At 46.8% G+C, this 25426-nt stretch overlaps 1 protein-coding gene and 1 long non-coding RNA gene across 2 annotated transcripts in view; both read right to left on the bottom strand.

Moving 5' to 3' along the window:
• The window catches only part of FAM184B (family with sequence similarity 184 member B), a 48468-nt gene extending 30795 nt beyond the window's left edge, over window positions 1-17673 (bottom strand). The window contains exon 1 of the mRNA XM_045573885.1: window positions 17318-17673. Coding sequence (XP_045429841.1) covers window positions 17318-17440 — 123 coding nt within the window. The 5' untranslated portion in view covers window positions 17441-17673. The remainder of the gene's footprint in view (window positions 1-17317) is intronic.
• A 1959-nt stretch (window positions 17674-19632) lies between these two features.
• LOC123651460 lies at window positions 19633-23420 on the bottom strand. The gene is made up of 2 exons (XR_006740199.1): window positions 21401-23420; window positions 19633-20080 (listed from the first exon to the last, which is right to left on the bottom strand). It is a non-coding gene; the product is annotated as an uncharacterized LOC123651460 (long non-coding RNA).
• Window positions 23421-25426: the final 2006 nt, after the last annotated feature.

The following is a 25426-nucleotide window of genomic DNA, read 5'->3' as shown; positions in this document are numbered from 1 at the left end:
TTTTCCAACTCGATCCCACATTAATCACTGCAAGGCTGCTCGGACCGCCTCTCTAACTCAGCCAATCCAAGCAGGCTTTTTATGCATGCAAATTATACATGTTCTGTACCCGAAGCTACACTGTGTCTAGTAAAAAGCCTGCTCAGATTGGCCAGAGTCAGAGAGGCGGTCTATTAACAAAAGAACTGGTGTTGCCTCGGAAGTTGGGGGTAGTCTTATACAGCGAAGATAGGCCTAAACCTATGTTTTAACTGTAAAATTAGGGGGTCGTCTTTTACGCCGGAAAATACGGTATCCATAACGAGAGAGAATCATGGATCAGCTACCTCCCGCAAACCCCCCCACTTGGGATCGAGCCCACAACCTGGGCATGTGGCCCTGACCGGAATCGAACCTGGGACTTTCAGTTCGCAGGCTGACTCTCTAACCTAGGGGTGTCGAACTCAATCAGAGAAGGGGCCAAAATCTAAAATCCAGCCTAAATCGCGGGCCAAATGGTTTACTGAACAGTCATAAACTGTCATTGTGATGGAAACGCAGCGGAGTGCAGTGATGACAGCGCAGTGCGGGCCACATTGCAAGGCCTGGCGGGATGGATTTGGCCCGCGGGCCTTGTGTTTGACACATGTGCTAACCGCTGAGCCAAACCGCCGAGGGCTACACCTGCTGTGTTATGTGTAAATGAGGAAGCTGAGAATCAGAGAGTTTAAGCAATATCCTTCATCTCCTCAGGGCAGAAATGAATCTAGAGCGTGTCCCCTGATTTCTAGTCCAATGCTCTTTTATCCTAAATTGAGTCTTCAGATTAAGTTGAAAAGGTTACCATCACGTTTCTAATGTATGCCAGAAAAACGCAGTGACCTTTAAAAAAGGATACATGACTGTGACATTGCTTGAACATTGAGCTGAGTTTCAAAAGGAGTCAAGAAATGTTGAAAAGAAAGATGAATATATTCACAGCATTTTAAGATTGTAAGCACAATATCCCCAAGACCATATCTTCCTCCGTTTCATAAATAAGTCAACTTTGGCCTCAGGAGTCTTCTGATTCCTACATGGTCACACAGCTTCTGTGAAAGAGCCACAATTGGGCCTTTATCTCTTACAATCTCTTCATTTTTGGCATTCCCTCTGTTACAGAGTTCCCGAACAATCAATCAATGCAGGAGGAGAATTTGGAGAGACTTACTTTATTCATCGCACGATGGGCTTAGAGAAAATGAATTCAGATTCTAAGCAAGGCTACAAGCAGAACGTCCCTTTTTATTAAAGAGCTGGCCCTATGTGCACTTAGTGGTTATCTCAATGCTGGCCTTGAAAACAACACAGTTCTATCCAATTAAAAAATGCAGCTGGCATGGCATTGAAATTACGAGCATATCTAGTGTCTGGCCTACAAGGTCATACAGCCAAGTTTATCTTCATCATTATTCAAACAGGCTAAAGCAGGCTAGAAAGCAAAGTTATTTTTTTTTTTAGAATAAGAGGCTATCTAAGAAAAACAGCAGAAAATTCAAAACAGCAGGTGGGTTTTTTTTGTTTGTTTTGTTGTTTTTTTGTGTTTTTTTGTGTTTTTTTTTGTTTTTTTTTTTTTAACAAAATAGGGGTTTTCCTTCTCACCTCCACTGAACCTCAAAGTCCCTCGTGAGAAGGATAAAGGGCCTCGGAACACCCTAAGACTCCCAGGAAATCCCACTTCTATCTCCTTGGGCATTAGCTACAGAATTTTTAGTCCTTTGTACTGGCTCATATTCAGAAACCAGCTAGTTTCAATTCATGGAGATTCTTCCCTTCATCAAACACTATGCTAGGGGCAGAGGAGGGATGTGAAGATACAAAAGCCCTGGTCCTTGCTCTGGGAGCTTACAAGTTAGTGGCAAATACATAATAACAACCATGAAGAAGAGTAAAATGACATAGTGGCTGGATCTAGCATGGTGGCTACTTTATTTATTTCCCCGGAAAACACTAATCCATACACCATCATTGATGGGCTCTGTCCACAGGGTGAGGAGGTATTCTTGTCTGGGCTGGGGATAGAACACCAGCCAAAGCGACAGACACCTGATGGGTATATGATCCAAGCCAAGCCAAGCAGAGTCCTCGCTGGGACTTTATTTATTCAGTTTGGAGAGAATCTCTCTAGCTGACTGGGTCTGAAGGTTGGAAGGATGTAACTTCAGAGTGACCTGTCTTCTTCTTTTCACTAATGTGTTAAAAGCCAATTAATAGGAAAGAATGAATGACTCTGCTATTTAGACCCATGTAGAGAGAAAAGCGGGAGAAAGAGTTAAAGACATTTATATGTCTAAGAGCAAGAAATATCTAGGTCTTTGTGTCATCCTTATCATCACCACATCCTCATTATCGACACCACCACCACCATCACTATCAGCATCCTCATCCTCATCATCACCATCCTCCTCCTCCTCATCATCATGGAAGCAATTTCTAAGATACCTAAGAGGAGGCGAGAGTAAACTCCGCCCTCTGGTGATTCAGAGGCCTGACAGAGATATCTGGGGACCGTTATTCAAGCTCTAGAGTCTGTCCTGGAGTTGGAGAACCAGCTAAGCAAGCTCCTGCCAGACCTGAAGACCGTAGCTCCTGTCAACCAAGTACCTGGCTGAACAGAAGAAGGAAATAAACTACCTGCAATGCCACCTGGTGTGTCATAAGAAATTAGAAAAGCAGGCCTGGGAGGAGGAAGCCCTGTTGAAAAAGCCTGTGGAGTAAATAAACCTGACACCTGAAGGCAGCAAGGAGAGTCTTCCCATTGTGGAAGGTCCCCAGTCAGCTACTTAAGAACTTTAATGGTCTCCATTGGACAGAAGACTGCTTTCCTTTGTTGGGGTGTGTACAAATCAATCCTTTTTTTGCACTTAAAAAAAATGTACTTTTGGATTCTTCATCATAGTCAGCAACAGATGGCATTGGAAACAGATTTATACCCAAGAAAGCAGATTAGGTTGTGGACATTCTGTTTGTTATTCTGTCTCCCACAAGTATCCAACAGCTCTTCCTCCCTCCCTCCCTCCCTCCCTCCCTCCCTCCCTCCCTCCCTCCCTCCCTCCCTCCCTCCCTCCCTCCTTCCCTTCCTTCCTTCCTTCCTTCCTTCCATTCTTTCGAAGTATTTTGATTGTTTTCAGAGAGAAAGGGAGAGGGGGAGAAATATAGAAACATCAATGATGAGAGAGAACCACTGATTGGCTGCCTCCTGCACATCCACACTGGAGATTGAGCCCACAACCCGGGCATGTGCCCTGACCAGAAATCGAACCGTGACCTCCTGGTTCATAAGTCAATGCTCAACTACTGAGCCATGCCAGCCGGGCCTTCCTTCTTCCTTCTTAAGAGAACCCCAGTTATGTTCAAGCAGCTGCTCCCCACGCAGTCTGGGGGACTCAGGGCAAGCTGGCCCCATGCCCAGCTCCTCCAGCAATGGGTCTCCATGGGGCTTTGGCCAATTGATACAGAACAAACACAACCCTCCACTCAGCTCTGATCTCATATTTACTGAGGCTGTCGCCGGACCACGTGACGGGCTTCCTCAGGACACACCGGCCCTGCTCCAGGGGCTGGGACAGGAATAGCAGGTCTGGACGGACACACTCTGGCAGCCGGGGAGGAGCGCTTTGCGAGATGAATGGCCGCAGTGTCGCCGGCTCTTCCTGCTGCAGTAACTTCTCCTTCGGAAGAACGCTGACCCGTTTCTCCAGCCCGCGGCTCTCATGGGCTTTTTATTCGGAGGCCATCCTTCCCACACAAAGACCTGCACTGTGTTCAACGATGAGCCTTCTAATGGAATTTGCTATTTCTGGGTCTCTGGGAAAGTGCCGTGAACGTGGGCTTGCAAGAGCAAGGGATGGCAGGTGTCCAAGGGGCACGCTGCTCAAGGGCGGGCTGCCCTGGCAGGAGCCGGGAGAAACCCAGGAGCAGGTTCTTTCTTCACTCCTTGGAACTGGTTTGGCTTCACTGCAGTTGTGATGTGGACACATTTTAAAAGACAGATTGAGCCGAAACCGGTTCGGCTCAGAGGATAGAGCATCAGCCTGGGGACTGAAGGGTCCCAGGTTCGATTCCGGTCAAGGGCACATATCTTGGTTGCAGGCACATCCCCAGTGGGAGATGTGCAAGAGGCAGCTGACCGATGATTCTCTCTCATCCATGTTTCTAACTCTCTATCCCTCTCTCTTCCTCTCTGTAAAAAATCAATAAAATATATATTAAAAAAAAAAAAAAAGATAGATTGATCTCCCCACAGCAGGTCTTCTCACCTCTCACTCCAGTTTCTTACCGGGTACTGGCCCACAGATGGTAGCCTGCTCAGTTTGCCCAGTGTCTTTGCCCAGATGTGTGATCTGCTGGTTATTTGGACTGGGATACGGAAGCATTTGTGGGTGGCAGCCCAGTAGGAGCATGCACAGAGGATGTTGGGGGGGGGGCGGGTAGCATGAAGAGCACCACAGACCCTGCACCTTACTCTTTCTTTCTGTTTTTTCAATATATTTTTATTGATTTCAGAGAGGGAAAGGGAGAAAAAGGTAGAAAACAATGATGAGAAAGAATCATTGATTGGCTCCTTCCTGCACGCCCCACACTGGGGAACAAGCCTGCAGCCTGGGCCTGGGCCTGGGCCTTGACCAGGAATCAAACCGTGACCTCCTGGTTCTTAGGTCTATGCTCAACCACTGAGCCATGCCGGCCTTCCTGTTTCTTTTATTGCTTGGAGCAATACAGCTCTGCCCCCAAACCCAGCAAGACAGAAGCTTTCTGCTTAGCCAGTGGTGCCCTCCTTCACAAAATACTTTCCTGCTCATCTCGTTACTCCACAAGGTCCTCCCAAGTGGCACCTCCCTCTGGGAATGGCTCATGGCATCACATGGAGAACTTCCCTTAAGGCGGGTTCTGCAGTTTCGGCGTCATCCCTGGGCATGTGCTGGCACCCAGCAATGTGTTAGCATCCTTAGAGATGCAGCTTGGCTGGCCCACCTGGCATTTCATACTCTCCTGATGGCACCTCCCTGCTTCCTGGCACTGATGGAGGCGCTAAGACATATAAATAAGGCACAAGGTGAGGTCCTTGTCTTCAAGGATTTAACAGTTCAAATTAACCAGCTCATATTACTGAGTGTTAATGGGAACAGGGTGCTATGTGAGAAGCCCTTAAAGGTTCAGAAATGGCCGAAACCGGTTTGGCTCAGTGGTAGAGCGTTGGCCTGCGGACTGAAAGGAGCCTACCTGTAACAACGGTGAGTGCTGTGCACAGAAACTTATCTGAAGGAAATAATCTAGCAAGTGCGCAGGGATGCCCAGCATCAAGAATGCCCAGCACCATCCTATATAATAAAAGCGTAGTATGCAAATTGTCCCCTCGACTGGGAGTTTGGCCAGGAGTTTAACCAGGGGGAGGGGCCACCTGGGGGAAGGGAGAGGGCCCTGGCCAGCAGCCGGCAGTCACTAGGAACCCTACCAGTGCATAGATTTCATGCACTGGGCCTCTAGTGCTGATTTGAATAATGGAAAACTGGAATCAACCAAAATGCCCACCAGTAACTGTCCTTGCCTATCTCAGGGAACCTTCCTTGATCCCTCCAGTTGTTCAATGTGTTTGTACTTCTCGCTTGGCAGCACATTCATATGGCAATTCACTTTTTTTTTTTTAAATTCTCACTTGAGGATATTTTTTTCCATTGATTTTCAGATAGAGTGGAAGGGAGGAGAAAGGGGGAAAGAGAAGGAGGGGAAGGAAGGAGGGAGTGAGGGAGGGAAGGAAGGAGGGAGGGAGGAAGAGAGAGAGAGAGACATCAATGTGAGAGAGGCACATTGATTCATTGCCCTTCTCATGTGCTGTGACCAGGCCAGGGATTGAACCCACAATCGAGGTATGTGCTCTAGACCGGAATCAAACCCGAAACCCTTTGGTCCTTGAGCCTACGCTCTAACCACTAAGCAAATTGGCCAGGGCAGTAATTCACTTTTTGTATTAAAACAATAGAAAATAGAAACTCTTGTAACCAGTCTCCATTCAACCAACATGTGGATAATTTAATACCCTTCCTCCTTCTGCTGGAAAACTGCCACATGTCTGCTCACATCAATGATCCTGTTAATGCCAGTGGTATTGCTATTGTAATTATGTAACTCAACACCACACTAGATCAATTATTTATGAATGTCAAAGTAAGGTGCTGTTCCTATGGAAACTGGTGTGAATGCTTTGGAAAGACTCAGTAAAGGTGTTACTAAAGAAAAAAACATAGTACCAAATTAGGTGTGACAGAGAAGGGAAAGTTTTAAAGGTTCAGAAGGATTCAGAACTCAGGTTTGAATTACATATGACTTTCACATGAATATTCTCCTCCTTTTTGATATTTTCTCAAGCATTTAAAATTGTAAAGACTGTTCCTGATTCACAGTCATACAAAAACGGGCAGTGGGCTGGATTTGGCCTGTGGGCTGTAGTTTGCTGACCCTGTTTTAGATGAAGAATATATATATTATGTTTCGTATGTGTTAGGTTTTTCTTTTATGGTTTTCATTTTTAATTATTCAAAATGTTCAAATGACATTAAACAAGAAGGCTGCTATTTTGTTTGGTCTTATTCTTTCTATTTCTCGTGCTTCTAAGATCCAGCCATGATAAGGGCTTTTTTACCTGGCACATGATAGGTGCTCCAGAAATGTTACCTAAATGAATGAAGGGAAATTATTCAATATTCACACAATGGAGTACTGACACAACCACTAAAAGTTATGTCAGAGAGTTCAAGATTCATTGTGAAGGGAGAAAAAACAAAAACAGGGTCACACAATATTGCAAAATATAAGCCTATTTCAGAAAGCTCTGCCCTAACCAGTTTGGCTCAGTGGATAGAGTATCGGCCTGTGAACTGAAAGGTCCCAGGTTCAATTCCGGTGAAGGGCGTACCCTGGTTGAGGGCACATCCCCAGTAGGAGGTGTGCAGGAGGCAGCTGATCGATGTTTCTCTCTCATTGTTGTTTCTCACTCTCTATCCCTCTCTCTTCCTCTCTGTAAAAAATCAATAAAATATATTACAAAAAGGAAAGCTCTCTGTCTATACATGTATGGGGAACAGTATAGCAGAATATATGAAAACGGTATTAGTTGTAGAACTATAGTTAGCATAGGTTTGGGGATGCTTTAGGATCTTTTCCTTTCTCCTTACCGCACATTTGATTTTTCTTAGATAGGTATTATCTGTGTATAACTGGTCACTGTTATTTTTCCCCCCTTACAACGCTGGTGTCCTGAAGGAATTTGCATCTGACCAAATGGAAGCTCCAGTTTGGCCAAACCCTGCGTCTGTGGTCAGGGTCTGGCTGACCAAGTCCGATGTTGGCCTGGGAGGGGATGGGGGAAGCCACCTGCTTGTTATGTAGGTCCCTTTCCACTGCGCTCAGAAAACCCGGGGCTCCTGAGTCCTGGCCTGAGAAAGGGGCTCCTCTCTCTCCCACAAGATGACCACGCGCAGTTACGTCCAAGTGTGGCTTTTTATCCGAGCAGAGTCAGGAGGTCCCGGAAGAGTGTGTTCATCAGCCTCTCGATGAGCTGGGTACCAGCCTCTAACCAGGCCGTGTGAGGCACTGGAGGTTCAGGAGCGAACAGCGCAGACAGAAACCCCTGCCCTCATGGAACGTCCTCTGGGGAGAGGAGAAAGCAGTAACCAGATAGCGGGGCCATGGGGACAGCTGGGGCACCCAGGGAGCCTCAGAGGGCAGGGGGCCCTGTCTGAAGAGACGTGAGCAGAGCCAGGATCCGGCAGGCTGGCAGCCGCCCGTTGTCTTCACTAGCAGAGAGGTGTGGACAAGGCTGGAGACCCTGAGCTCTGACGAAGGTCAGGGCTGTACACCCAGTGTTTAGTGAGACAACATCCCCAGCAGACAGCCATGTAAATCCTTACTGACCAGACAGTCTGCCTGTTACAGGAAATTGTCTGCCTAATGGCTATAGGTGTATCCCAAAATTAAATAAAGGGATGGCAGAGCCCAAGCAGAGTCCTTCCTCTGGAGCTGGGCTTCCAACTTGTTTCTTGTCTTGTCTCCTTCCTTTGTGTGTGGCGCCTCTTCCAGAGCCCGAACTCTGAACCATGTGGGACCAGCAGAAGAAATCAGGAGGACGAGGTCCAGGCAGCGCGAGCCGGCCACTCGCAGGCCTGAAGGCGGGAGTGACCCTCAGATGATGCCACCGGGAGGGACCATGACAGAGAACTCACTCCAGGTGAGCGATGTTAGTCCGGGTGGCATGGTGGCCATGGGGGCTTCAAACAGGACAGTGAGACGCTCTGGTTTATAGAAGATCCTTCTTGTCCCTGCTGGCGGGCCAGGGTGGCCCACCGGGCTGTCAGGCCCACAGCAGGGGCGGAGGCGGCCTGGACAGGAGGGCTGTGCACATGGGCGAGGGAAGGCGGGCTGATGGAGTAAAGCACCAGGCTTGCTTCAGAGCTGGTTTAAGCAGGAGCAAGACAAGATGCAGCCTGCTTTATTTCATTTTAAACTTTATCTACATAATGTTTATACCTTTACATCACAGTTGGCCCGTTTACTGTGTACAAGGCAACGTTTATTCACAGAGTTGGATAGCCATCACTGCAGCTGGCTTTAGAATATTCTCATTAACCCCCCAAAAAAACCTGCATCCCCTAACCCCGTGGTCGGCAAACTGTGGCTCAAGAGCCACACACAGCTCTTTGGCCCCTTGAGTGTGGCTCTTCCACAAAACACCACAGCCTGGGTGAGTCTATATTAAAGAAGTGGCGTTTGAAGAAGTTTAAGTTTAAAAAATTTGGCTCTCCAAAGAAATTTCAATCGCTGTACTGTTGATATTTGGCTCTGTTGACTAATGAGTTTGCTGACCACTGGGCTAACTACTCGCCACACTGTACTTTCTACCACAGTTACATACCCATTCAAAGGATGGACATTTAGCTTATTCCCACTTGGGGGCTGTTGTGGATTATGTTGCTGTGGACACTGTGTAGCAGTCTTTGTGTAGGTGTATGCTTTCATTTCTCCATGGTGTGTACCTACGCATGGAGTTATTGGTTTCTATGACAACTCTCTGTCTTACGGCTTGAGGAACGGCCACACTGTTTTTCCAAAGCAGCTGCCACGTGGTACATTCCCACCGGCAGTGTCTGAAGATTGGAGTCAGGTGTGTTGTTGTTTTAACGTTTTTATTGATTTCAGAGAGAGGAAGAGAGAGGGAGAGGTAGATGCTGATGAGAAACATGGATCAGCTGCCTCCTGCATGCCCCCTTCTAGGGATGGAGCCCACAACCCGGGCATGTGTCTGGACCAGGAATTGAACCTGGTGACCTCCTGGTGCATAGGATGACGGTCCCACCAACTGAGCCACAACAGCCAGTGGGAGTGAGGTTTAAGGTCACACTGTCTGCTGTGAGGAGAACGGATTGGAGGAAGGCCGTGTGGGTGTGGGGGGAATGCAGACAGGAATGGTTATGCAAGAGTGGTGCCATTGCCCTAACAGGTTTGGCTCAGTGGATAGAGCATCGGCCTGTGGACTCAATGGTCCCAGGTTCGATTCCGGTCAAGGGCATGTACCTTGGTTGCAGGCACATCCCCAGTAGGGGGCGTGCAGGAGGCAGCTGATTGATGTTTCTCTCTCATTGATGTTTCTAATTCTCCGTCTCCCTTCCTCTCTGTAAAAAATCAATAAAATATATGTTTTAAAAAAGTGGTGACATTTGAGTAGGGCTCAGAGATACCTGCTTAAGGTGTTCTTCATGCTAATGGATGGCAAAAATGTGTTTGCAAGATAGCCATCTTTGCATCATGAATCACACTGTTCATTTAAAAGATGCCAACAGAGAGGACTTGTTAAAACAGATCTGCAATTTTCAAATCTAGAATCCTAAGGCAAACAGTACAGGACGGCTCACACACTTCCCCAGACAAGCTCCTGCATGCCGCGGAGGGAGTCTGGGTGCAATAACACCTCCAACCTCCAAGCCACGGAAACACGGGTGCGTGTGGCACCAGCTGCTGAGGACTCCAGCGGCCACAGGGAGGGGCTGGCCTTGCTCAAGCAACAACCGGGTCGCTTTCTGTCCCTCCACGACAGGAAGCAAAAGCACACTGACATCCGCCAAGCTCACCGTGTGCCAGCCCTGGGGAAGCGCCCCACGTGCATGCCTGATGTGTGCGAGACCTCGCAACCAGTCCCCAAGGGAGAAAGAGTGATCATTCCCAGCTACAAGGAGAGCCAAGTTGATCGCCTGGAACTGGAAGGTGATAAAGGCCCCTCTGAAGAGATGGCCTCTTAGCTGATACAGTCACGTGAGGACCAGGAGGAAGAGCATTTCAAGGCCAACCCTCAAATTGTTCATTAGCCTTCCAGGCGTCTTCACGCTTATTCATAGTTAATTTCTTAAAAACATACCTTTATTGATTTCAGAGAGGAAGGGAGAGGGGGAGAGAGAGATAGAAACATCAATGATGAGAGAGAAGCGTTGATCAGCTGCCTCCTGCACACCCCACACTGGGGATCGAGCCTGCAACCCAGGAATGTGCCCTGACAGGGAATCGAACCTGGGACCCTTCAGTTTGCAGGCCCGCGCTCTACCCACTGAGCCAAACCGGCTAGGGCCACAGTTCATTCTAAATCTCTATGTTTAAGAGTAAGAAGTGCCCCTCTAGAAATAAGTCAAGTTTAAATTCATTTAAGAGAGAACTTCAAGTCCAGCCAGAGTGGCTCAGGGGTTGAGCGCCATCCTGTGCACCGAAAGGCTGCCAGTTTGATTCCAGGTCAGGGCACATACCTAGGTTGTGGTTTTGATCCCCCATTGGGGCAGGAATGGAAGGCAAGTGATGGATACCTCTCTCCCACACCCATGTTTCTTACTCCCTCTCTCCTTTCCTCTCTAAGCATGTGCTTGGGTGAGGATTTTAAAAAGAAAAAGAAAAAGGTAACTTCTAGTGGAGAGTATAAATCTTTTTCCTTATTATTTATGACTGGGCCTCTCTCACAGTCTGGGAGCCCTCAGGGGCAGGAGGTGACTCGGTGATCGGGGAAAGGCAACAACTCATCACACCTCTGCTGCTGCCACTGCCAAAGTGCCAGCCTTGGTTGGCCCTGATTACCTGAGCCTCGGGCAGCCTTGGGTGGCTGGGCAGCCACTATCCAAGGCTTGCCTGTGCCTCAGACGGACTCTAGGGGCCCAGAGGGTTAAGGGAACTGGGGGACTCCGGAGGCAGGCACCCTGGCAGGGCTGAGGGGACTGGGCACTGCCATTTTTTAGGGCATGACAGTCAATTAGCATATCCCCTCCTTATGGGCTGTGGGTACTGCCATCTTTGAGGGTGTGGCATTCAATTAGCATATTCCCTCATTGGCTGTGGGCACTGCCATCTTTGAGGGCAGTGCAGTCAATTAGCATATTTCCTTATTGGCTGGGTGCTGCCATCTTTGTGATGGTGTGAGGGTCAATTAGCATACTTATTCTTTTCTTTTCTTTTTTAAAAAATATATTTTATTGATTTTTTTACAGAGAGGAAGGGAGAGAGAGAGAGAGCTAGAAACGTCTATGAGAGAGAAACATCGACCAGCTGCCTCTGGGACATCCCCTACTGGGGATGTGCCCGCAACCAACATACATGCCCCTGACTGGAATCGAACCTGGGACCTTTCAGTCTACAGACTGACGCTCTACCACTGAGCCAAACCGGTTTCGGCTAGCATACTCATTCTTTATTAGATAGGTTTTTTATACTCAATGCCTGTTCTCCATAACAACATCCCCCCACCCATCTCTACCACCTCCCTATACCATTGTTTCTGCTTATTATGTGTCTTGGTAGACTTTGGTGAGGTTCTGGAACATGGCAGACACAGCTCCCTTGATCTGCTTGTGCTGGAAACAATGGCTTTGACCCCCAGAATTCCCCATGAAAAAAAAAGTATCTATGAACACAGGAGTCCCCCCTTATCCATGGGGTTATGTTCCAAGACCTCCTGTGAATGCCTGAGGCTGGGGGCAATACCGAAACCTGTATGTACTATCGATATGTTTCTTCCTATGCACTCATACCTGTGACGAAGTTTAACTTACAAATTAGGCACCGTCAGAGAGCAACCACAATAACATACACAATAAAGTAGGACAACTGTAACCACAGGCTGTACTGAAAGTTGTGGGGATGGCTTTGGGGTCACCATTAAGTGACATCGGGGTCACCTGAACACCAGCAGTGGCAGGTCAGTCGGCCTCATAGCCCAGACAGCTCCTAAGTGGCCAGCTGGGTGGGGATGGCTCTGGAACCTCCCGTTGTCCTAAGTGACTCCTCTGTGCCCGCTTTACAGCGTAAAGTGTCAGTTCTGAAGCAGTGGTTCTCACGTTGTGTTAACGTTAGGAGCTCTTTAGGGGCTTTGGGAAAACAGGAAGCCTGCCACCACCCTCCCCTCTCCCTCTGAGATGGGGCCTGGGCCTTACATGCTTTTGTTTTTTAGAAATATTTTGAAATATGGCAGGGGGCGGGAGGAGGGGGGAGAGGATGCCAGGAAAAAAAAATAATAATACAATGAACATCCACATAGCCTTTTCCCAGATTAATCTATTTTTAATATCTGGCTCCATTTCTTTTATCATTTATTTGCTCTCCTTCTATATTTTATTTTCTCTCTTTTGTTTATAAGATGCTTTGAGAGTAAGACATCATATGCACTTCCTTAAAAGACATTGTCAACGTGCATTTCTTCACAATAAAGACACTTTCTGACCTAGCTGGTTTGACTCACTGGTTAGGGCCGTGGTCGGCAAACTGCAGCTCGAGAGCCACATGTGGCTCTTTGGCTCTTCCACAAAATACCATGGCCTGGGTGAGTCTATGTTGAAGAAGTGGCGTTAGAAGAAGTTTAAGTTTAAAAAATTTGGCTCTCAAAAGAAATTTCAATCGTTGTACTGTTGATATTTGGCTCTGTTGACTAACGAGTTTGCCGACCACTGGGATAGAGCATTGGCCTGTAGACTGAAGGGTCCTGGGTTCGATTCCAGTCACGGGCACATACCTCAGTTGTAGGCTCCTCCCAGGCCCAGACCGTTAGGACGAGTGAAGGAGACAACTAATTGTGTTTCTCTCACATCGAAATTTCTCTGTCTTTCCCTCTCTCTTCCACTCTCTCTAAAAATCAATGGAAAATTTTCCTTGGGTGAGAATTAAAAAAAAGGAAAAAAAGAAAAAGACATTTTCTTACATAGCCACAGTATAGTTGTCAATGCCAATGCCAGGAGGTTTAACATGGATACAAACACTTGTGTTTTCTCTATCCTCATATTCCAATTTCTCAGTTGACCAGTAGCATTTTTCCATCTGGGACAGAATCCAGTCTGGGATCAGGCAGTAAGTGTAGCTGCTGTCTCGTGTGCTTTCCAAAGCTCTCTAGGTGGATTTAATGTGTGTCCTGTATTTATTTACTTGCATGTAGTAAACAGGTATTAGCTGTTTACCACGTGCAAAGTATCATGAATAAACTAAGGAGTTTCTTATTTATTTATTTATTTATTTATTTATTTTATATATTTTTATTGATTTTTACAGAGAGGAAGGGAGAGAGATAGAGAGTTAGAAACATCAATGAGAGAGAGTCATCAGTCAGCCGCCTCTTGCACACCCTCTACTGGAGATGTGCCCGCAACCAAGGTACATGCCCCTGACCAGAATAGAACCTGGGACCTTTCAGTCCGCAGGCCAATTGAGCCAAACCGGTTTCGGCAGGAGTTTCTTATTTTAAGGGCTAAACATACCAGCGATTTTCAACCTTTTTCACCTATCAGAGATACAAGTAAAATAAAACTTATAGAAAGATTACATAGGAAGAGGTGAAAAATACACGATAAGTAATCGGTGGCCAAAAGAAAGGAGTGTTTCGCCGAAACCTGTTTGGCTCAGTGGATAGAGCGTCGGCCTGCCGACTGAAGGGTCCTGGGTTCATTTCCGGTCAAGGGCATGTACCTTGGTTGAGGGCACATGCCCCGTAGGGGGCGTGCAAGAGGCAGCTGATCGATGACTCTCTCATCGATGTTTCTAACTATCTCTCTCCCTTCCTCTCTGTAAAAAAATCAATAAAATATATTTTTTAAAAAAGGGGGGGTGTTTCAATAACAGTATCAAACATGACTAATCTAAACAATTAGCATGAAAACGGTAAAAAGAGGCACAGCAGAATAAGAATCAACTGTGAATTCCAATGCAGAACCTATGTTGAGACATGCTGCCTTCTGCACGCTAGGGACCATGCCTGCTTCCTTCACTGCCATGTCCTCAGTGCTTGGCGCACAGACGGTGTGCCATAAATGGTGATGAGTGACCTGACTGCATTATGTTCAAATGCTCTGTTTATGTGTGTGTCATGCCACAAGGATAGGGCCCTGTCTTACTCAGCTTTATGCCATCAGTACTCAGCACACAGTATGCATTCCCTAAATTCCCTAAATTCAAGGCTCACTTCTCCCACAAAACCGCTCTGAACTGCTCTGACCATAGCGACTTCGTTTCTACTTCTATAGAGCTGGTCATTTGAAATGTCCAATTTAGCAGCTGATTATATAGTAGTGTTTTTTAGGTTTTTTATGGTCTAAAGTTTTACATATGTCTCCTTCCCCCCTAATTGACCCCCCTCCAATATCTTTTATTTATTTTTATTTTTTAAAAATAAACTTCTTTATTGATTTCAGAGAGAAAGGGAGAAGGAGAGAGAGAAACATCAATGATGAGAGAGAATCAATGATTGGCTGCTTCCAGCACATTCCCCACTGGGGATGGAGCCCGCAACCCAGGCATGTGCCCTTGGCTAGAATCGAACCTGGGGCCCATCAGTCCTCGGGCTAATGCTCTATCCACTGAGCCAAACCAGTTAGGGCCGTGTCTTTTATTTTTTGATCCAACCTTGTTTCTCCAAAAATATTTTAGAGATGATGGCTTACACTTTAAAAAAAAATTATTTTTTATTTCAGAGAGGAAGGGAGATGAAGAGAGAGAGAGAAACATTACTGGTAGAGTGAAACACAGATCTGCAGCCTCCCGCACACGCCCCAGGGGGGATCCAGCTCGCTTGTGCCCCTGATTAGGAATGGAACCCACATCCTTTCAGGGCACAGGAAGATGCCCAACCAACTAAGCCATGATGGGCAGGGAGCCTTATCCTGTTTATGGTGCCCTGAATCAAGAATATCACTACTGCCCTAGCTGGTTTGGCTCAGTGGATAGAACATCAGCCTGCGGAGTGAAGGGTCCCAGGTTTGATTCCGGTCAAAGGCACAGACCCAGGTTGCAGGCTCGTCTCCAGTGTGGGGATTGCAGGAGGCAGCCAATCAATGGTTCTCTCTCATCATTGATGTTTCTATCTTTCGCCCTCTCCCTTCCTCTCTGAAATCAATAAAAAATATACTAAAAAAAGAATATCAGTACTTTTTTGGGGGTTGATGTCACTACTTGATGAATGTAGATTAGATCATTGGTGCCAGCAGCACCTGCCATGACCTCCAAGGACTATCTCCATGCCCTTTTCCCATCCTTCTTAAAAAAATAAAATAAAATAAATTAATATATATATTTTAAAAAATCAACTATATATTGTGTGTGTATACACACACACACACACACACACAATATATAGTTGATTTTTTTAAAAGAGAGAAAGGGAGAGGAATAGAGAGCTAGAAACATTGATCAGCTGCCTCCTGCATACCCTTCGCAACCAAGATACATGCCCTTGATCAGAATCTAACCTGGGACCTTTCAGTCTGCAGACCAATGCTCTCTCCACTGAGCCAAACGGGTTTCAGCCCTTTTTCCACCCTTGACTAAAGAGGTCACTATTTACAGAGAGGCACGTGTGTAAGAACGTGGAGAAGTTACCCTGGGAATTGGGGATGCGGGAGAGAAGGCAGCTACTGTCCAATTCCTGGTCTCTGTGCTCTCCCGCTCCTGGCGATGTGGGAAGGAACATGCCTGCAATCCTACCCAAAAGTGGGTGTGGGGAACGGGAGGGAAACAGTCAGGGAGGAGGGCGGAACCTGGACCTGGAGTTTAATATGAGATCCAAGGAAACCCCAGGGGAAACCACTGACTCCCGCTCTGGGGACCTCGGTGGAAGGCAGAGGGGGATGTAGATGTAGCTCATCTACCCACAGGCACAGGGGGACCTGCCACCAGGAGCTCCTGACTGGGGGCCACAGGGGGACTAACGGGCAGAGCAGCAGCTCCTCGCTGGTCTCCGTGAGGAAGCACACAGTCCGCGGAGGAATCGGGGCCCGGGGTGGGAGAGGGATGGGCTGGCTGCCCTCCCAGGCCCTCAGTAATCCCACAAGGAACGGTGACCCTGCACTTGCTCATTGATGCTCCACACACGTCCGCACCCAGTGTGATAGTAAGTCCCCGGGCTGCCTGCCAGGTGTAGTGACGGCGCCACACAAGCTCCTGGCACTCAACCAAGGACCCAAATATTTGTTGGAAGAAGAAAACAACGAATCAAGTGTTTAAATCGAGCGCATATGACCTGCCCCACTGTAAAGCTCAGCGATTAATAAAATCACAACATTCCAGGCATGGCCACTTGAGCAGAGCGGGCAAAAGGAACACACACACACACACACACACACACACACACACACACACACACACACACACACACATACACACACACACTCATACACACACACACACTCACACACACACACACACATACACTCACACACACACTCATACACACACACTCACACACACACACTCACACACACACTCATACACACACACACACACACACACACACCAGCCCTGAATCAGCGGGATCCGCACCCCCCGTTGGGCGCAGCACCCCCGCCGGGGCACAGCTGGGGATGGAGGAGCCTCCTGACAGGGCGCCCCGCAGCTGCCGCGGCTCTGCCCGCGGCCAGTCTGCCCCCGCGGCCGATCTGCCCCCGCGGCCGGTCTGCCCCCGCGGCCGGTCTGCCCCTGAGGACGGTCTGCCCGCGGCCGGTCTGCCCCCGGCCGGTCTGCCTGAGGACGGTCTGCCCCCGCGGCCGGTCTGCCCCCGTGGCCGGTCTGCCCCCGTGGCCGGTCTGCCCCCGCGGCCGGTCTGCCTGAGGACGGTCACCGCGGCCGGTCTGCCCGCGGCCGGTCTGCCCCCGCGGCCGGTCTGCCCGCGGCCGGTCTGCCCGCGGCCGGTCACCGCGGCGGGATGCCGGGCGCTCCCCTCGCAGGGCGGCCTCGGACAAAGTTCCCCCCGGGCTGCCCGGCCCTCCCGGCGGGGACCCGGGGCGGAGCCCGCCGGCCCTACCTTGGTGAGCTGGGCGATCTTCTTGCACATCTTCACGTGCAGCTCGGGGTCGCCGTCCGCGCCGGAGCCGGCGCCCGGGGCAGGGCCGGGGCCGGGGCCGGTGCTGCTGACCGCAGAAGCCATCGCTGGGCGCCGGCGCCCGGCCCCGCTCGTGTGCTCGCGGCCCGCGGGGGGCACGTTCGCGCGGGCGTGGGAGCGGGGAGCGCGTGAGCGCGGGGCGCGGGCTCCGGGGGAGGCACTGCGGTCCGGCCGCACCGCCGCGGCCCCCTCCCGCTGCCCGCCCTGCGGGCGCCGCTCCCTGCGGGCGCCGCTCCCTGCGGGCGCCGCTCCCTGCGGGCGCCGCTCCCTGCGGGCGCCGCTCCCTGCGGGCGCCACCGAGGCCCGCACGTGCGGCTCGAGGTGCGGCCGCGCCCCCTGCGGGCTTGGTGTTTGCGGGCGATGGGAGAGCGGAGCCCGGGAGGGAGACGCCGGCCTCGGAGAGGTGCGCGCTGGCGGCGCGGCGCTCCCGGACCCGGTGGCGGCGTCCCTGGCGGAGCGGGGACCGGAGCCGGCCCCAGCCCCAGCCCCGGGCCGCCGGGCGCACCGTTAGGGAGGAGCCCCTGGCGACGTGCTGCTGGGGGAGCGGGGTGACGAGGACCCGGCACCTTCCCAGCTCACCCAGCCAGCGGCTTTGGAGCCTCGGACCCTGGTCGGAGGGCTCAGGTGGGGGGGCGGGGTGCCCGGAGAGGGGCAGGAGGCGAGAGCGAATATCGGAGGAGAGGAGGCTGCGGGGCGTCTTGGGGAGGAGCCCGGGCGCTGCGGGAGGATTGCGGGGGATCACCAAACAAAGGGAAGGAGGGGGCAGAGGGGCGCGGAGGAGCTGGGGATTGAACCCGGGACGCAGGTGCGGGAGGCGGGCGGGGCGCAGGGGGAGGCGGGCGGGGCGCAGGGAGAGTGAACGGAAAGGTGGAAGATGGTGGAAAGGAGGGGGTGAAGAGGATGGGGAACAGTGGAACAGATGGAGTGCGGATAGCATAAATCAAGCCCAGCGAGAGGGGGTGACTCGCCCTGATCCCAGATCCTGGATTACCAATTTGTTCAGTGAGTGGAGAGGGGGGAGGGGGCCAAATGTTTTTGTGGCTCTGCTTTCTCTGGTTTCACACCATGGGCTTTTAGGGAAGCTACAACACCCCATGCAGATTCTCAATAGCGTCATCATCATAATAAGCAATTAGCATGGTTAATATTTTACAAGCTGCCTTAGACCAAGAATTTTAATAATCTCCACAAAGCAGGCACGCTTCAGTCTCAGAAACCACAACCCCATGCATGGCTTTGCATTTCTCTGAAACATCTATATAATTTTACTTCTGAAAGCTACAGTTTCCTGTTAAACATCTCTTTTTAAAATATATATATATATATATATATATATATATATATATATATATATTTTATGATTTTTTATAGAGAGGGAGATGGATAGTTAGAAAAATTGATGAGCGAGAAACATCAATCAGCGGCCTCCTGCACACCCCCTATTGGGGATGTGCCCACAAAGTACATGCCCTTGACCAGAATCGAACCTGGGACCTTCCAGTCCGCAGGCCGATGCTCTATCCACTGAGCCAAACCGGTCCCAGCCACATCAGACATTTTGATTTAGTGCATCTGGGTAAGGTATTTTAAACAATCGCTTCAGTGATGCTGTTGTGTATGGTACCAGACCCCACCTTGAGAATTGCTTTAATAGTGCAATCAAGCTTCGTCATGTCCCTCTATGAATTTTTGCTTTATAATCTACGCTATGACACGGCAATTTGACTCCTATGTATTATACCCAAGAGGAAGGAGTACGCATACCCACCAAAAACACAGGTATAAGAATACTTATTGCAATTTTATGTATAATAGCCCAAAATTAGAAAGAACCCGAATGCTATCAACAGGTGAATAAATGAATGACGGTATATTCACAGAATGGAATAGTCAACAGCAATGAAAATATGGACCACTGATATATGCAAACACCTGGATGAATCCCGTTACACTGCTGAAAAGCTAAGCATAAAATATCTCATTCATACGAAGTCGAGAACAAGCACAACTAATTGCTATTTAAGAGTAGCTAGTTCAGACTGGGAAAGGGTGCAAGTGAAAAATAAACTTTTTGTTCTTTGACTTCAGTGTTTACATACATCGTGATATGAGAGTATCCTTATGTGAAAACCATCACGTACACTTAGGATTAGCACACTTTATGTACTTCACTGTAGGTTTATTATTCCTTATTTTTAAATAAGGGCAGATGGACAAATTGGTTTCCTTAAAGGATTTTTGTTGTTAATCCTCACCCGAGGATATTTTTCCATCGATTTTTTAGAGAGAGTAGAAGGGAGAGGGAGAGAAGAAACATTGATGTGAGAAAGATTGGTTGCCTCCTGCACCCACCCCAACCAAGGGCCGGGGAACCTGTCACCAAGGTACATGTCCTTGATCGAAATCAAACCCGGGACTCTTCAGTCTGCGGGCTGACACTCTATCCACTGAGCCAACCATCTAGGGCTCCTTAATGGATTTGATGACAAAGAAAAAAAATGTATCACCACACAATCATATGCAATTAAATCAAAATTTATTCCAAGAATACATAAGCCTCTGTAATAATAAAAGGGTAATATGCTAATTAGACTAGACGTTTTCTGGACATCATTCCAGATGTCCTTCCTGATGAAGTGGGGGTCAGGGGGAAGCAAGCCCCAGTCCCAGATGCCTGCGGGCAGCCTGGGAAAAGGAAGCCCGGGTCCCATGTGCCTGCGGGCAGCCAGAAGGAAGCCAGCCTGGGTCCCGGGTGCCTGTGGGTGGCCAGAGGGAAGCCAGCCTGGGTCCTGGATGCCTGCTGGTGGCCAGAGGAGGGAAGCCCAGATGCCAGATGCCAGAGGAAATCTGGTACAGGCAGCCCGGATCCCAGCAGCAGGGGGAAGATATTCTTGCATGAATATCTGTGCACTGGGCCTCTAGTATATAATAAAAGCCTAATATGCTAAGTGTCCGGTTGTCTGATGGTCCGTTCAACCAAAGCATAACATGCTAATGATATGCTAAGAATGCTCAACTACTCACTATGATGTGCATTGACCACCAGGGACAGAGGCTCCAACCAGTAGGTTAGCTTACTGCTGGGATCTGGCTGATTAGGACTGAGCAAGACTGGCTGGACAACCTCCTGCATCCCTCCCCAGCCTTGCTCATGCACCTGTGTGGTCCCTCAGCCTGGCATGCACCCTCTGGCAATCCAGGCTGAGGGACACTCTCTCTCCCCCCGAGTGCATGAATTTCATGCACCGGGCCTCTAGTAATAATATAAACAAAGTATAGAAAAAACCTCAAACATAAAACTCACAGGAAAAGTATCTAAAGTGCTACAGGAATATATTATGGGAATATATTATGGAATATATTATGAATCTATAATATAATAGGAATATATTATGAATCTATCACTGGATTTAACTATATTTTGATGGCAAAAATAGTATGGAAGATAAAAAACTATGAAATTTCAAAATATTGTTTTTAAAGACATAGATAATTCATTATGCTTTTGAGCCCACAAAGGTAAAATCAAAATGAAAAACTTGAGATGACTGCTGTAGATTACGTATCATTTTTTATAAACATTTTGAGACTTGCCTAAGCAAGGAACAGTTTCTTTTACAAGATAAATTTTTAAGTAATATTTTCTCAAAAGAATTTCTGCAGTGCACAACTTACTGGAAAGTGAGGACCTTTTGCAATTGTGGTGTATGATGCCTGACAATGCTACATCTGTATTTTAAAGTGTCTACTAAGTCTTACTAAATCTGTAATAATTACATTTAAAAATAAAAATTTCAGATTTACTTTTGTGATAGTGACATTCATCCAAAATTGTGTATTTGGTATACTTCTAATTGATTTTAATACTAACCTAGTTTTCTATGTAATTATCTTCTTTTCCCCTAATTTCCCAATATCTGTCTCAGTCTTTTCTACATTTTCCATATACTTACTTTGTCCTAAGTTTTCTAGAGACCTACTTCCTAAAACCCCTATCCTACTTACTTGACACAGCAGTCATCCTGGGGTTTTTCCTTTATTGTAGTCCTTTGTGAGATCTTATGTTTTGAGGATCCCATGCCTTCTGACTAGATTACTCCTTTGTTTTGGTGAAGCACATCCTCCAGTAGTCTCCGAAGAAAGGGTACCTGGTAAGGTAACATTCTGAGATCATGCAAGTCTGACCTTTAGGTTAGCCCCATACTTGGATTGACTGGATATAGAATTCTAGATCAGAATTTTTAAATTAGAAGGCCTTGCTTTCATAGTCTTCCAAAAAGTCTGAATGCCATTCTGAAAATACCCTTTTCTGTAAACCTTGTTTTCCCCCTTGGGAAACTTTTAGGATCTTTAGCCCTGGGATCCTGAAATATCATGATGTGCTTTTTTATTTTTTAGTTCATTGTGATGGGCACTCAGTAGATCCTGTTAGTTTAGAAGACCTATGTCCTGTTTTTGGGAAATCTTTTTTTCTCTTTTCACCTCTTTTCTCTCATTTTGAGGTTTTTATTCATCAGATGTTGCATCCCATTCCGATCTTATTTTCCTATTTTTCATCTCTGCCTTTTTCTTCTTTCAAAAATTTCTTTAACTTACCTTCCAACACATCTACCAAATGTTTCATTTTGGCTTATTTTTCCCAATGCTTTTATTTTCCGATTCTTCATTTTTTTAATAGCATCCTGTTATTTCATAGATGCAATATATTCCCCTAAGTTTCTGAGAATATTATAGCTTCTTTGGGAGTTTTATGTTCCCTGCACTATTCCCCCCCCCCCCCCCCCCCCCCCCCAGTCATTTTGTTTTGGTTCTCATCTTTCATTGTTGAAGGTATCCTCAAATGTCTAATGATAATGATTCTTAGCTATCAGTTCATGGTGAGTTCAAGTGACTGAAAGCCGTGTCTGAATGAGCAGAATTTCACTGCAACAAATAATCAAGTGGCCAGCTGTTTTTTTTTTTTTGTTTGTTTTTTAAATTTTTTCATCTTTCTGGATTGGGTGGACAGGACTGGTATAAGCCTGGCTGCCAGATCATGTAGCTGGTGGACAAAAGGGACTGATAGCTCATAATGTTCAAAATACATTCTCTCATCCTGTTTTCAGGATAGTACTTCACTACCACTCTCCCCCAGTCCCAGTTCTTAGTCTAACTGGGCCTTTGGTTCAACTTCTCTAGAAATAAGCCTCTGATCTTTGGCTAGTCAGAGGTATAGTCACCTGGCTACAAAAGGAGGGCACAAATAAACTTTTCAAATAATCCCCTTGCTTCCAACTCTGCTCCTCAACCTCACCTCCCAGGGTACTTTGTGCTTCCACTCCTTGTGTTTTTGGGGGGCTCTGGAAGGAAGGGGTAGGTGATCCAAATTTGTGGATCTTTCCTGAAATGAAGAAGAACTACCAGAACTGAAGTATTGGAATTAAAAAGTAATACTTGGGCAGAACTATTCTGTTCTGTGGGAACAACTACATGACTACAACCCAAGCTGTATCAAAGCTATAAGCACACGTATAGGGCTGCTAGTTCAATTTAAATTTCAGAAAATTACTTTTTTTCATTGTTTATCTGAAATTAAAATTTATTTGGGTGTCTTGCATTTTTATTTGCTAAACCTGTCAGCCCAACACATTTAAAGAAATAATGTGTCATAACCAGATAAGACCAACACTAACAAAGAAGACAAAAAAGCCATATTGACAGATGAAAATTGGGATCTGAACCAAAGCATTCAAGTCACTGGGAAATTCCACATTATTTCCAGGCAGTAGCCAGGGCCAACACCATATAACCCACTTTGTGGGTAAGTACTCACAGAAATGCATAGGCTGTGCATTGATGCTTTCAGTTAATACAGAAATTTAATTCTCTGGCTTGTGGTTGGCCTCTAAGTTGTGTCATCAGAACTCTTGCCACCTTACCAAGTCGTCCTGCTTGCTCAGAGTGCAATCATAGAGCCAATCCAGGGCCTTTTTTGATGGAACATGGCCATACCCTTGGAGTGTTCCAATTGTTTGGGGACCTCCCAAAGGAGGTTGCCCCTCCCTAATTAATACATTGTAAAACACTAGTTGATATATTGGAGCATCAGGTTCCACAGCTGAAGCTATGTCTGGAAAGGTAACATTGATCAAGGGTTTAGCAGTTAACCTAAACTCAACTTCCCCCACAGAAGAAGACATTACCAGATGCTTAATTTACAAGCTGTAGGACTCTTCCATCTGGTTTCTGTTAAAATCTAATTGGACATGATGCCAGCTTGGGTTTTCTGTGTATACTAGGAAACTCAGTTTTAATCTTGCTTGGCTGATCAGGATCCCGAGTTTCCTACAATAGATCCGTGGTCAGCAAACCGAGGCTCGCGAGCCACATGCGGCTCTTTGGCCCCTTGAGTGTGGCTCTTCCACAAAATACCATGGCCTGGGTGAGCCTATTTTGAGAAGTGGCGTTAGAAGAAGTTTTAAAAATTTGGCTCTCAAAAGAAATTTCAATCGTCTTACTGCTGATATTTGGCTCTGTTGACTGAGTTTGCTAACCACTGCCCTAGATGATTACTATGTCCTACTCCAGGGAATAGGGCATCACTTTCCAAATGAACCCAGGGATTTTTATGTCATGTATTGGGGTCATCTATATCTTTCCAAATACTAGTAAATTGCCCAAACACCAGTCAACTGTTTTACAATTCAACTCTCAACTATTGATAGCATGTTTACACCTGTTTATATGCATTAACTCTGTACTATCTGCCTACCACACCATTTGAAAAATCAGGCAATCCTTTCCCATATCTGAAAAGAATGTCACAGCTCTCACAACACAGGTGCTGAGTAGCTATCAAGTGTTAGGTCATTGTGGTACCCTTTTCCTTCCATTTTCTTGGTTTACTTACATGGGAGATCGTATACAATGACCACTCATATGCAAAGTCATTAACTAAACTTTGTTTAAAATACCAGATTTCCCTTTTGATAACAGCAAGTTGACACAGGAGAAATACTTAGTAGTTTGTCACCTAGTATAACTTCAATTTTCTCTCAGTCTAATGGATATTGGACTCATATGCTGGCGGCTTGCATGAAGTCAGAAGTTACCTACTTTCTGGATCTCTCTATAGATAGATATCCCAGCCACATGAGCAAAATACTTCTGGCCTGACTTTTGTATGCCATTGTCTTGTGAACTTAGCATACACAACTTAAATCTGTGCAAAATATTGATTTTATATCCTTAGCTGATTTTCCCTTGTGGGGCTTAATTGTTGGAGTGTACCTTTCACATGAATTTATACATTTGGATGGCTGTCCTACTTTAAAATATTTAAGGGCTAGTATAAGGATTAAGCTTATTTAATATGATTAGAGAACAGAAATAGTATCTATAGCCAAAAGATTTGGGATAATTTATCTTGGCTCAATATATTTTAAAATTAATCTCTTATGTATACAGTATTTTATTTAATTTTGCACTCCCAGTATCTGGATTATAATAGCTAACATTATTAGATGAATGACTAAATTTCTAACTAGAGATATTTAAAACTAACAGGTTGCCCTAAAAGATGAGTTCTCTAACACTGGAGCAGAAAAGCAGATAATCATTTATTGAAGATGTAGGAGTATTATGCAAATATGTATAACCCATGGGGTGGGCTAGAAGGGGTAAATGGGGGAAAAAGGAGACATGTAATACTTTCAACAATAAAAATAAAAGTATTTATATATCAATAAGAAAATAACCCAAGTGACTTCTAAGGTCCATAAATTGCTCTAACAATCTATTCAAACATATTAACACTGTTTTCATCAGAGCATTTTTTTTAGGTAGATAGCTGTAATAGGAACTCCGGAGGATAACCCCCCTAAAGCTGACCTAACATTTGTCCTTCTGCAATGCATTGATTTTTTTTTTCTTAAGAAGCTGATGGGTTTAAAATACATGATGTGATCTTCTGGGCTCAAAGTATTTGGACGTCAACAAAAAGGAGGCTGCTATCTGTTCTGTGAGAGACTACCTTTAACATTAATGTCCATT

The sequence above is a fragment of the Pipistrellus kuhlii genome, unplaced genomic scaffold, assembly GCF_014108245.1.
Source record: "Pipistrellus kuhlii isolate mPipKuh1 unplaced genomic scaffold, mPipKuh1.p scaffold_m20_p_1, whole genome shotgun sequence".
Classification (NCBI taxonomy): Eukaryota; Metazoa; Chordata; class Mammalia; order Chiroptera; family Vespertilionidae; genus Pipistrellus; species Pipistrellus kuhlii.
The sequence above is the reverse complement of the archived record's forward strand: the minus strand, read 5'-3'. Positions and strand labels throughout refer to the sequence as shown.